The 14,770-nt window shown below is 35.3% G+C and overlaps 1 protein-coding gene across 2 annotated transcripts in view; it reads left to right on the forward strand.

Moving 5' to 3' along the window:
• Mip (Myoinhibiting peptide precursor) overlaps nucleotides 1-14,770 on the forward strand; it is a 377,421-nt gene that overhangs the window by 345,904 nt on the left and 16,747 nt on the right. For both annotated transcript variants that reach the window (XM_072540715.1, XM_072540717.1), the window contains one exon: nucleotides 6,859-7,035. In XM_072540715.1, the coding sequence (XP_072396816.1) occupies nucleotides 6,859-7,035 (177 nt within the window). The remainder of the gene's footprint in view (nucleotides 1-6,858; nucleotides 7,036-14,770) is intronic.

The raw sequence follows: 14,770 nt of genomic DNA on the forward strand, positions 1-14,770 counted from the left end.
ATCAGCGAAAAGATTTTTGTTAATTTGACGTACAATATTCAATAGGCGGGATCTACATCAAAAGAAATACCCATCTGTGTTGTTTAAACAAAATAAAAATGTTTATATTATCAATCTCGGTCACGCAGAAAGATTGAGAATATTTTTCAGCGTTTTTCAGAATCGAAACGCTACAAAGTTCCATAATGATCGGTCAATGAAAGTGATAAATTTTATTGATCTCATGATAATCATAAAAAATGGCAAAAATCTCGCAACGGTTATTTATTTAACACCGTTATAAAACTAACTTTATTTGCTCCAAAAATCCAAAAAAAACGAAATTACTATTCACTTTAAAAATGCATTTTAATTTTTGTTGACAGAATACAAGGATCAAAAGATATTAAATGTTTACCCTCCAGTTGATACATATGTAATTTAACACTACACTGACCACTGAAGCAGATTTGATACAGTCTGGTAATTCAGCAAGCAAGCAATTTAATTAAACTCAGCCTGAGAGACTTGTTCTTCCCATAAAATGACTTTTGGGTGTAACACCAGGAATAAACAACGTTTATAAACAGGAATCACTTCACTGCGCTCCAATGTTCCAGACCATCTCTTTTCCCCCTATAACACTCTGATGGGCGATAAGGGCACAACTAACAGCCAAATTCTCTTCATGTGGGAGTTTTGGGTAATTAAACTACAACATGGTTCCACAACCGATTCAAATTCAGGCTAGCGTTAAGCTCTTTATTCCTGTTATCCTCTAGCGGCTTATCCACGAAACTGAAATTGCTTGCTTGGGCCTCAAGTCTCTGCTCGGGGTGTGCGGGAAAATGGGTGACAATAGAGTGTGGAAAAGAAGATACAACTTTAAACTTTATAGAATATACCAGGAGCCACATATCATAAAATATGTAAAGGTAGGACGTCTGAGGTGAATAGAACATGTAATGTGGATGGAACAAAATTACTCAGCTAGAAAAACGCTGTATGATAGACCTGCTTGTCAGAGAATAAAATGATGACTCAGAAAAAGATTTCTTAATAACATCTATAAATGCATGTGAATACGGAAATATGTGCTTGGGGAAGTAAGGCGATGGATAGAGACGACTGGAGAGAAATTCTAAAGGAGGTTAGGACCCACGCAGAGTTGTAACGCCAAATTGATGATATTTCAAGAGTTCGTTGGGTATTACATCTGTTCCTGGCGATCGTCTGTTCTTTAAAATCGTCAGTCTCACTACTAGTTGTTTTTTAGCGATCGATCTTTCTTGCGTTTTGTATTTCGGTTCATCGCTAGTTTCTTCACTTTTATAGCGTTTTCTGAAATAGTTTTCCCAGGTTTCAGCAGGGTTTCCCTTAATCTGTTTAATTTTATTAACTGGTTTTTCCCTGACTTGTAGAATCTTCCATACTTTTCTTTGTACACGGTAGAATTCGTGATCCAGATGACTTGTGAACTTAATCCAATGTTCTATTTTTATTAAATTTATTCACGAGTTTGTTCTGTTTCTCATTTCTATGTAGATGGCACGTTGCTCCTGCGTATTGGCACTTTTCTATGACACTTATCTTTTTTTTATTCTGAAAGTTCTTTGATATCTTTTCAAAACGAAAATAAACTTTTTTGATGAGTTTTTTTTTTCAGTTCTCCTATGGTTTCTCTTGCAACTTTTTGCATGCAATTTTTAATTTTCTTTCAGCATACTTCGACTTCATAATTGAATTTGTTAATGTTTTTAATTCACTGGTCAGTCTGCTCTAGTATATTGTTCTTGTACTTTCCAATGTCAGTGATTCTATTAGGTATTTCTTGATGTGTACAGATGATTTTTGATTTTAATTTGCTTAATTTGTTATTACTGTTATAATTCTTAATACATAGTATAAAAACTTTTACTGTTTGGATTATTGAAAACATAATTAATGACACTTTTGTTGAACTGGTTTTAAAGTTGGTTAAAGTTTAAATTGCAGATTATGGATCTACGATTAATTACACGAAAAACAAAGACACATTTTCCTACACTTTAATCTACCTCATTTAATTTTCCTATTAACGTTTCCTTATTAAAAATAAACGAAATTATGCCAAACTAACACCTTTTCTAAAACTATTTTCGGTTTGGAATGTGAAATTTGAAATGTTTGCAAAATTATTATTCTATTGCCATTTTCAAAAAAAATATTTAAATTTTAAAAAGGATTTGTATTAGTTTGCTCACTGCATTTTATTGTTTTGTGTTTTATTACCCATTACGCTTTTCCATTTAGATTACACATTTTAACTTTAAAATTTAATATCTTAAAATTTAATATTTATAATGGTTTTTGATGCTCTCCAAAAATGTATTTAATCCTTTCAAACCTTTTTTTTAATTTAACTTAACATAAAGCTATTTTGATGCATTTTTGCAAACATATTCGTGCAAATAAATGCTGGTATTTTTAAAAAAAATTTCTTTCACCGTCAAAGTGTGCTATGGTTATATCTATAAAACAATTTATTTCAAAGCATATTTTTTCAAATAGTTAATTTTTTATTGTACCATACGAACTCGCCGGATTCAAGCTTGCATCTCTCTTCGTGACCATGGACAAGGCTGACCCAATGAGCAATAATGTAACATCTTGTAACCGTACGTCTTGAACTGCTACTAATTTTTGTTGCCTTTTGGATGTTTAAGAATTTTAGCAGGAGATACAGAACGATGGCTTGTAATTTTAGGTATCTTTTTTGCGCAACTAGGGCGTTTGTTAAAAAGGCTGGGATGAAGAGACAACGTTAACCTAGGGATGAGCCACAATAGACCTCTTAGTTCGAGGCTAATGTGTTTTTAAAAAGCACGTTACTAGTGCTTCAGTAACGGTAAATTTAAATTCTAATAAAGCTTTTCGCCTTGTAGAACTATCTAAATTATGTAGATTCTACAGTATTCCAACCAGGAATTATAGATGTCAGTATTTAAATAATGAAAAATACTGCGTAGACTTCACTTTTTTAATAGGATAAAAGTTCAATAGAGGGCAACCAAATAGTTGCCTTCATTAATCCCACTCATGCTTTTCTTGCACAATCTAATAATTGCAGGTCTGTCAATGTATATATAATATCTCTGTTTATTGGCCCATTGCCTCGCTTTGTCAGAGGCATCTATAGCAGCAAAATTTGAAGCCGTATTGACAACTTTGTTATCAAACCATTTTAAAGTTACTAGATCTTTATCTCTGCATTTTGGTGTGTGTACAAGAGAAGTTGTAGAGACGTGAATTGCGATATCTATGCATGCTTCTATGCATAATCTAAGAATTATTAGCAATCTTAATTGGAATTAAACATCATCCATCCTTACAGAAGCAAGAGAATCTGATGATATTAAAATCAAACGTGGTATTCGATAGTGATGAATACTATCACCCTTGGTGTTTAACATATACTCTGAGGAAATATTTTACGAAGCAATAAACCATGTTGACACGCACTAGGCACGATTATATTCGCTGCCATTTATGAAGCCCTTTAGGAGTTAATAAATAGAATTACAGATGTAAGTCAGAGATATAAACGTTCACTCAACATTAAGAAAATAAAATGTATGATAATCTTTAAAAAGAAACAGCAAAGAGTAAAAACGTATACCTAACTTGGTAAGAACATCAACGAAAATTTGAATCATTCCCCATAAATCAAATGTAGGAAAGAGGTAGCGAGATTTGCATTTCAAAAAATGACAAAGCTATTTAAACACCATGATTTACCAGTACCCATAAGAACCAGGTTATTCAAATGTTGTATCTTTCCTATACTGCTGTACTGAGTTAAGTAGTGATTCTATCGTCGAATCCTGAATCACCGATCACGTTAGTAATTAGGACGTTTTATTAAGAATATAATAAGAAAAAGAATTGCTAACCACAATAAAAAGAACCAAAATCGAATAACTTGGTCGCATCATGAGGGACAGCGAAAGATATGGGTTGCTGCAATTAATTCTACAGGGAAAAGTAAAAGAAAACGTGGACCAGGAAGACGAATGATTTCCTGGCTGAAAAATCTACGTACGTGGTTCAACACAAGAACCACAAATATTTTCAGAGCAACAGTGTGCAAAATTTAGATCGCCATAATGCTCGACAACATACGAAACTGGTAAGCACTACAAAAAGTAGAAGATTGTACTACCTTGATAAACAATTAATCGATAGATAATATCTGATTTATCATCATCATTATTCTAGATTTTTCACAACACTGCGTGTATATCCTAGTATCCTAATATCCTTAAGGATTTCTCCCCAGTCGTCCCTATCCATTGCCTTTCTCCCTCCCACAAACACATATTTTTATATTTATCCTTAAAAAACCCATTGGTAAGAGAAGAAACGGAAGAATCAGAATAAGGTTTCTTGATAACATCGACGAAGACATGAGATACATGGAAATACCTGACTCAACACACAAATTATAAAGTTTGATGCCCCATAAGTTTTTTGAAAGAAATGACAATCTTATTTGTGCAACAAATCTTTTCTGTCCCAGTAGAACAGTCACCAGTAGAAAAAAATCCTACACCAACCACCCAATAACACGATCTATATAAAAAAAGACCCAGTTTAAACGCATCTACCCATACATTAACCCCAGAAGAAAATACCCTAGACAAAAAAGACATAGACACTATCGTCAAAACAGTTACTGAATTTAAAAATATTATCTTACATTTGTCCTTTGCCACTACAACAAAAACGAAAAAGTAAAGTAGGCCACCTATGCCGCGATGATAATAAGTGATGATCAATACTGTTCTAACGCTAGCTATAATTGCATTCAAAACAACAGTAAGTAGTCTACAATTTTAATCAAGTTGGTCACTTCTACACTTAAGAAAATATCTACTACATCTAAACTATGCTTCAGGAGTTTCCGCCGACAAATTTCACCAATATATTCCGTATTTTTCAACTCGTCTGATTCGAATTTATGGGACATAAAATTTAAATATCTGTATGCTTAAATCTTTTACTGTTCTGCCACATTTTTTAATGTATTCTTAGGTATATTATTTATTGTACCTGTGTCAATCATCTTAGCGATCGAAATAAACTTATTCAATATTTTTTTTATGAATCAATAACTATACCAGGCCATTTTGTTTTAATATTAATATAAAAAAAATAATCCAAAAATAAGTCAGTTACTTTCTGACTCTATTTCTCTCTTAAGATAAGAGAGACTTTAAGTACTGTAAAAAAGTATTAATTTCTTGAAGTCGTTTTTCTTTCTCTCACATTAGAGGTGAATATTTATTTTATGTAGGTATATATTAAAAGAAAATAAGTACCATTATTTTCCGTATTATTCTATTCTATAAGGGAAAAATTCACTCTTGCCAGTTTACCTACGGTATCAAAACCTCTGTCTGAGACCTACCATTTACAATCTACATACAATACTTATGCAACACATAATACACACACATTGTAGCAGGTTAAATTTCTTGAATTTATAACTTATTACGTGCCTATTATTTTATTTAAATATGTCTTGGCATTATTAATTTTTATTGCTTCGAATACGTATAAGTGTTTAAAAGACCCTTGTTCTTAAAAGACCTTTTTCGTAATAAATTATGTTTTTGGCTATGGTATTCCATAAACGAATAAGTTTTCTTTTAAACCACTTCATTCAAGTATTAATCATGCATAATCTTTCCCAAAATTTTATTGGTTTTTAGTTAAATGCGTTCTAAATCGTATTATTTTCTCATGGGAACAAATATTTCAAACCAAAGTACACATCCCCTTCCCAAATATTCATTAGCTTAGGCCTAATTTATAAAAAGACACTATTCGATTATAGTTCTGTTGTCAGTTATTATTTGTATCAATATACATTTAGACGTGCATATTTGTACTTTAAATACGATCGAGAAACTAACAATTTTGTAACTCCGACTGGCAATTCAGCATTTGACTATGTATTCTCTTATATATCTTATCTTCTCTTATCTTATACTATCTGATTTCTGCTTATGGGCTATAAGGGATAGTTTATGTTTAAATATATCAATTTTCATGATTTTTGTTGATAGTTTGCTGATATTTTTTCTGACGTGGGTTTTTGTAGTTTATTTAATCTTGAGTTCCTTTATAATTTTTAGGTTAAAACTTATTAGCGCCCATTTTGTTTTACAGTTTAGCTGTATTCCGTGTTCCTTGTTTTTTTTTTCAAACTATGATATTTTGTTACCTAATTATCTTCTATTGTTTAACTATCTGTTTTTGATCTACACTTTTCTACCATCTATGTTCTTACCCAACCCCCAGAAAGGTCCCTTACTTGAGCAACGTGATCTTCATTGATTATTGTGTACGAGAAGCTCGTTATTAAAAACCTTTTTATTTATTTTTTATATTCTAACACATAATCTACGTTAACACACTTTACACAAACCTATAATACAAAAAAAAAACACAAAACAGAGATAATTTGATATTTCGAGGGTGAAAACTCTACCCTCAGATTTTTTTAACCACAATCATGCTGATGTCCACAATATCAAGACCAAGTAAGTCAATAATCAATTTTAATAAACATAACCTACAAACCACAAATTTTTGGTTATACAATTTAGCAGAATTTTTAAAATAATTTTTTTAAAAACGATTTCTGGAGTGGAAATCGAAACATAAAAAATTAGTCACTTAAAAATGTAATTTTCGTTACAAGTGATTTTGGCTTAATATGTAAACTGAATATTTAAATCCGAAAAAATATTAACCCCTTTATGCTTCTTACCAGTTTTTTCAATGTACTTATACAATAAAATACAATTAAAATGGTCTTATTTTCTTTTTCAGGTGGATAATGAAGTTCAAAGAGATGACTGGAACGATAATTCTAATGCCTATAATAAACGAGCTTGGAGTAGCTTACACGGTGGTTGGGGACTGAAAAGAAGCATCCCAACCGTTCTAGAGCACAATATATATTCATCTCCACCTATAGTACAAAAACGATCTTGGCAAAATTTTCAGGTAATTATTGATAAGCATGTGTATTTTAACGTTTTTTTCACCAGAACTAACTTCTGTTAAAGCTGTTAAGTAAAAAAACAGACTTAATTTAATATAGGATAGAAGTTAATCTATATACTAGAACTAAGTTAACCAGGAAAAATAAATGAATCACAGAAGACAGCCTCTGCCGCATCCCGCACTTCGATCTTCACCTCTTTCGGTCAGTCCATTCATCCTTGTCGTTCTTCTTAAAGCAACCCTTTTCGGCTTGTGTATCGTACCGTTTCTTCATTCGGTCGCTAGCGATCTGAAGGTGGGAACGGACCAACTTGTGTACATCGTCCATTCTCCTTCGTAATTCGGTCACATAATCTTCACCTGCTACATCTTCTCCAGGTCGACACCCAAATTCTAGATCACAAGGTAGTCGCATTTCGCGTCCGAATAGGACTCTGGCTGGTGTCTGGCCTGTTGATTCGTTAACAGCAGATCTGTAGGCCATTGTGAAGAACGGAAGGTATTGGTCCCAGTCTCGCTGATGATCGGACACCATCTTTGTCAAATACTTGCCGACTGTCCTATTCATCCGTTCTACCATACCATCAGATTGCGGATGATATGCTGTAGTTCTTGTTTTCTTCATGCCTAGTCTATCACATATTCCTTGGAATGTATCGCTTTCGAGGTTCCTGCCTTGGTCACTATGTATCTCCAAAGGCACTCCAAATCGGCTGATATATTCTTGGATCAACTTATCTGCAACGGTGGCGGCCTTCTGGTCTGGAAGTGCGTAAATCTCGACCCACTTAGTAAAGTAATCCATTACTACCAACATGTACTTGCCTCCATTTTCACTTTCTGGAAATGGCCCAGCGATATCCAAAGCTATTCTTTCAAACGGGCTTCCAACATTATATTGTCTCATAGGAGCTCTCCTTTTTCGGTAAGGCCCGTTACTCGTGGCACAAATAGTACATTTCTTACACCAGTCTTTTACGTCGTCGGAACTGTTTATCCAATAAACCGTTCCCGAATTCGCTGAAGGGTTTTCTTTACCCCAAAATGCCCTCCCGATGGACTGTCGTGTAACTGACGAAGTACTTCGGCTATTCTGCTCTTTGGGATCACCAACTGTCTTCTCTTCTCCGAACCGTCATCATTTTCCAGGACTCGTTTGAGCAAGCCATCTTCGATGATAAATGAGTCCCACTGGGCCCAATACGTCTTAACTACTGAGCATAGGTTTGATATTTCCTGCCAAGGTGGTCGACGGTTTTCCTCTTTCCATTTTCGGATTTTCTGTATAACTGGATCTCTCTCTTGTTCTTCCCTTATCTTAGTAGGCGTCCAGTCGTCGTTGACAATCGTCGTTCTTAGCACTGCTGCTTCCTTGGATTCCGTTTTGTTGCAGTGGGAACACTCTGCTGGGCATGGCCTTCTGGAAAGAGAATCAGCGTTTCTATGGCTAACTCCGGCCCGGTGCTCAATCTTAAAATCGTATTCTTGGAGTCGTTCGATCCACCTGGCTATCTGACCCTCTGGATTCTTAAACTGCATCAACCACTTAAGGGCGGCATGGTCGGTTCGGATTAGAAACTTTCTGCCATAGAGGTATTGATAGAAGTGCTCTACTGATTTCACTACTGCCAGAAGTTCTCTTCTCGTGACGCAATAATTCCGTTCAGGTTTTGAAAGAACTTTACTAAAATATCCGAGAACTCGTTCCTGTCCTCCTTGAATCTGAGACAGCACTCCTCCAATTCCCACATTACTTGCATCCGTATCTAAGATGAACTCTCCTTCTGGCAGTGGATACCCTAAAATTGGTGCTGTTATTAAATGCTTTTTCAACGTTTCAAAGGCATTTTGGCAGTCTATATCCCAGCGGTATTCTCTTGCTTCCTCTGTAAGTCGCGTTAATGGCTTAGCGATATCTGCAAACTTCTTAATAAACCTCCGGTAGTAAGTACATAGTCCAAGAAAACTTCTCACTTGATGTTTGTCAGTTGGTTTTGGCCATTCCTTAATGGAATCGATTTTTCCCTTATCCACGGCCACTCCTTCTTTACTGACTATATGACCCAGATAATTGACTCTACCTTGAAATAGCTGGCACTTCTTGGGGTTTAGCATAAATTGGGCAGCTTTAAGTCGATTAAAAACGTTTTCTAAATTCCTCAAATGATCTGCGAATGTCTCTCCCAAGACGATTATGTCATCCAAATAAACCAGGCATGTTTTCCAAGATAACCCTCTCAACACATTTTCCATAAGCCTCTCAAATGTCGCAGGAGCATTACAGAGTCCAAATGGCATAACGTTGAATTGCCACAATCCAGATCCTGTGGTGAAGGCTGTCTTTTCTTTATCTACTGGGTCCATTTCTACCTGCCAGTATCCAGACTTCAAATCCAAAGTAGAAAACAATTTGCTTCCAGCCAATGTGTCCAATGTGTCATCGATCCGAGGCAGAGGATAACTATCTTTCTTGGTAACGTTGTTCAGCAAACGGTAGTCCACACAGAACCTCGTCGTTCCGTCTTTCTTCTTAACTAGGACCACCGGAGAGACCCATGGGCTCGTAGAAGGTTCTATCACCCCGTCTTTCTTCATTTCCTGAACAATCGTTTCAGCTTCCTCTCTTTTCGCCTGTGGTAATCGTCGAGCTGTTTGACGAATTGGCTTAGCATTACCAGTATCAATTTTATGCTTAACAACCGTAGTTCTTCCCGTCTTTCCTCCTTTCGGTACGAAAATATCACGATACTGCCGAAGAAATTCCCTTAATTTCCTTTTCTCCATCTGATTTAGAGACTGTCCTGCAACTGCAACCATTTGGTCGAATTTATCGTTGGAATTATCAGATGTTGTCGCCTGACGGATTATGGATGTCACAGGTACACAAGTTCCTACTTTTGTCTCTTTCTTTATGGTCACTGGGTAGTCGTTGACATTGATAAGTCTCACAGGAATTTCCTTAGCCGAAGTCACCAATTCCTTTCCAATTATGATTCCACGGCCAACCTCATCGTCGTGGTTCCAAGGCTCCATCATAACAGGTCTCCCTTCGTCTACAATTCCCTGTAGTCGCGCTACTATGATCGTTTCGCTTCTCGCAGGCACGACTGTATCTTCTGTAATGGCTGCTTGCACAGTGTTGTCATTATGTGGATGGAGAAATACCTCCTCGTTGCCAACTTTGATTACCTTATTCTTAAAATCCAATTGGAATCCAAGCATATTCATTACGTCCATTCCTAATATATCATCCTCTTCGATGTCAGCAACTATAACAGTATGGACAAACTTTTCTGCCCCAATTCCCAATTGTACCTGGATTTCTCCATAAATGTTGGCATTTTCACCTGTAGCGGTCCGAAGTCGTAACCTCGTTGGTAACAGTTTCTTTCGGCTGTTTATAACTGTCGGGCGTATAATGGTTCTGGTCGCTCCGGTATCCACCAACAACGTATGCTTTTTACCATTTATGTCTCCATCTACATATACACTATCTTCACGGCATTTCAAAGAAGCTATTAGTATGAGAGGGTCTTTGGAAAAGTTTTGGGTCGAAGCTGCCCCCCTAAGGCTGACCCGTTCTAGTTTTCCTGATGGTAAGTTTCTTGATTTGCGTCGTACCTAGGGTGCTTACAGGAGCTTCGTACGTGTCCTATTTCGCCACAATTCCAGCATCTGATAGTCTTCGTTTTCTTGTATGTCATGCTTTTCATCATATTAACGAGCTGGTCAAGTTTATCTTCATCTCCTTCCTCTTTTACAGTCCTAACTTTACTGTACCCGCTAGAGGCCTGCGTAGCTGACTCGTATTCGAGGGCGGCGGATAGGACATCAACCAGCGTCTTGTGACGAGCTAATCGCAGTGTTCTCTGCATTTCATGATCACGAAAACCATCAATAAATGTTTGAACGGCCAATTTTTCCATCATGTCTTCGGGAGCTGTTGGATAAGCATATCGTACTAATCTGGCAATATCTACCTCATATTCTTGAAGAGCCTCATCTTTCTTCTGTCTACGATTTTTAAGCTGTGACTGATATACATGCTCCAAATGTTCGTGGCCATATCGCATATTTAACCTCTTCTTCAGTTGTTCGAAATCATCGGTCTCCTCTACGGCTATGGTCTGAAGCACATCTAAGGCATCTCCTCGAAGAGCGATAGTCAGGTTTACAGCCTTTTCTTTTTCAGACCATCCATTTGCTCTTGCGGCTGATTCGAACTGTTTCATGTAGTTGTTCCATGATGATTTTCCGTCGAAAGTTGGGACTTTAACATGAATAGAACCTCCACTTCCTTCAAATTTCGGCCGTGTCTCCAATATACATTTCGTCTCGTCTTCTTTTATCTCCACTGTAATCGGATTGTTACCTCTCTCTGCTGTCCCTGTTTCCTCCATCTTCCTTTCCATCTCTTTCCATATCTTTTCTTCGAAGGCCAACATATCGGCAGCAACTTGGTTTTTTAACGAAGACACTCTATCGTCAAGAGCAGATATCTCTGAAGTGACTTTAGAGATGTTAGCAGAAACTTTGCTTTCCAGAGAAGAAATCTCGTTAGAAACTTTGCTTTCTAAAGAAGCGATGTCGCCGGATACTTTGTTCTCCAATGATGCGATGTCGCCGGAAACTTTGGCTACATCACCAGAAACTTTGGCTATATCACCAGAAACTTTGGCTACATCAGAAGAAACTTTCGAAATATCGTCAGAAACTTTGTTCTCCAATTTCGAAATCGACGAGATGACAGCATCTTCAAATATATAAGTCTCTGGATCTAGACCTTCTTCTAGCAAAGCGTTCTTTAGTAGTTGGACTAACTCAGCCTTTTTTCCGGTAGAAGCTAATTCTCTGTCTTCGAGATGTCTTCTTAAATTCGTCACTGTGAGCTCATAAATCGTAGCCATTTTCACAATTTATTTTACGTATTCCACTATTCCGACACCAATGAAATGATATTTATTTATGTCTATTTAATTTATAATGTCTTAATCTTAATTCATTAAAAGGCACAATAATTTATATCAATTTATTTAAACGAATAATACACATAATTTATTTAGGCGAGCGTAACAATAAATATCGCGGCCGCGGGTCTTGAGAATTAACTGCCCCTCCATATAAAAATGTATTTATATACGAAATCCTGATATACTAGAATAGTCGAGAACATCTAGTTGGAGGATTCACCATAATTTGAATCTAGATCCTTCGCCAAATTTCTACAACAAAACAGAATTATTAGTCATCATATATTTAGGCCAGTATATTTATCGTAACAGTATTGTAAATCACTCCTGCTCTTCTTCTTATTTCTTCATTTGGGATGTAACCAAGTCTAAATATTTGACATGCTCTTCTTAGGCAGTCCATTTCTACCACCTCCGTTTTTTCTTCTCTTTCATCATCTGCGAACATTCAGAACCGTACTTCAAAATTGGTTCTACAACCGACTTGTAGATTTTTTGTTCCATTTTTATTCGTAAACTAATTTTTGGAGACCAAAGTAACGAGTTTGGTGTTTGTATCACATTTCGGCCATATTGTATTTGATGCTGAATGTCTCGTTTCGATTTTCCTTCCTTTACTATAGATTGATAAATATCATAAATACACGATCCGCGGAAAAAAATTTAATTTTTATTAAACCTGTAATGAAAACACAATATGAAAATAAAATCTGCCATATTAATGATTACAATCGTTATATTCTGTTTAAAAAAACAAATTCAAAATCTTTTAATTGTTAACCATTATGCTGCGCATTCTATTCAACCCAAAAGCTTAAGTTTCACATTGTACGGGAATTTTTGCGACAAATGTAATTACTGGAGCAATTACCCCTTTTTAACCAACGCAGTGTATCATTAGTAATCCCGTTTATTAACTCGGCAAGAGAAAACAGTACTCCGAATAAATGGATTTACACATTTTGTTCTGGAAATATGAAATATTTAAGTAATTTAAAACATAGCTATGTCTGTGTAATACTTGTGATATTTTAGTAGTATGAAGTATATTTTTTTAAGTACTAAAAGTGGTCCAATTATTTACAATAATTTTTACTATAATTGGAAGTGCTTAATTCTATATACCAGGTGTATCATTGAGCGGAGTAAAGAAAGTCCACATGTTTTTTTATGAATTAAGGTGTTTAAACAGATTTGTGTAGTTTGTTTGCTTATTTAATATTTGTTTAATATTGGTTTTTTGTTGATTTTGTTTTCTTATTATAGAATGTTTTTTTTTATTTATTTATGCTTCAACCCCAAAGGTTCATTGGCGTAGTACAATTTAAAGTTTTACAATTTATTTCGTACATTTACGTAATATAAGTTTGATGACTAACGTTTCACGTTAGTTCCGTCACTTAATATTGCTTTTAACTCTTTGTTGCCCGAATTACTGTAAAGTACCACATAGTTTGAATGCTTGTTTATAGTTATATTTTATTTGTTTCGCTTCTGCCTGACAGTACACTGAAGTCCTATGTATTTTCTACCTCTCAGATGCTGCATATGTGCAAAAGTAATATTTACATTCCTATTTGATTAGTTACGTTCTGAAGTGCATGGTGTGAGTTTGGTCTCCAACTAGTCCTAACTTTTATAGTGTTTTCGACATTTCACAAGAAAAGATAAGCTCTAATTGTATATATATATATATATATATATATATATATATATATATATATATATATATATAATGTAAATTTGTATTACTAGTATGCAAAGCTAGTATGAAAAACTTTTTACTATTACATATAAGTAATATCCAATTACGAAAAATAAGTACTGGAAAACTACATAGGTAAAATGAGTAAAATGGGTTACAGTTTTTTATTTTTAAAATATTCCATTTTGTTTATGTAATTTCGAATAATTTCGTATCTTTTATTTATCATTGCTACTCATTTCCACATCAAAAGCTAGATCCATCTTTAACCGGATGGGGGCCTTCTTCAAGAGCCACAACCTCTCTCTTGCTATAAAAGTAAGAATGCTGCGATGCTACGTCTAATCTGTTGTTTTTTATGGCGTTGAATCGTGGACCTTGAACGAAGATATGTGCAGAAAATTGGAAGCATTTGAGATGTGGCTGTATCGGAGAATACTTAAAATCCCGTGGACTGACCGAGTCACCAATGAGGAGGTCCTCAGAAGAATGAAGAAGAACCGAGAGGTACTGACCACCATAAAATCTCGAAAGTTACAGTAATTTGGACACAATTTTAAATCTGTAGATGTTAAAAAAATGGGACCTGTGTGTACCGACAAATCCCATTTGAAATGTCGAAATAGGGTATCCGAAAAGCCGAGAGAGACACAGTTTAAAGAGTATTGGGCATTAGGGTATTTGCAAAGACAGCGAGATATTTTAGCTTCTTGTATTCAGCCAACCGACTTATTTCTACATCAAAAACCACAAAAACCAGAAATACAACTTGTGCATTTTTCATTACAGGTAAGGGAAAACAAAAATGGATATGTAAAACGTTTCTCATTAATACTTTTGGGATAACTGAAAGAGATATTCGTTCTATAATTAAAGCAGTTTCAAGTGAAAAAACTACTATTATACCAATATATAAACGTGGGAAGTACGAGAGTCACAAGAAAATAAGTGACAAAATTTTGGATTCTCTTCGTATCCATATAAATTCAATTCCACGAATTAAAAGTCACTATCTTCGAAGTGATTCTTCGAGGAAATACATACACGGTGGTTTAATTAT

The sequence above is a fragment of the Diabrotica undecimpunctata genome, chromosome 8 (genome assembly GCF_040954645.1).
Source record: "Diabrotica undecimpunctata isolate CICGRU chromosome 8, icDiaUnde3, whole genome shotgun sequence".
NCBI lineage: Eukaryota > Metazoa > Arthropoda > Insecta > Coleoptera > Chrysomelidae > Diabrotica > Diabrotica undecimpunctata.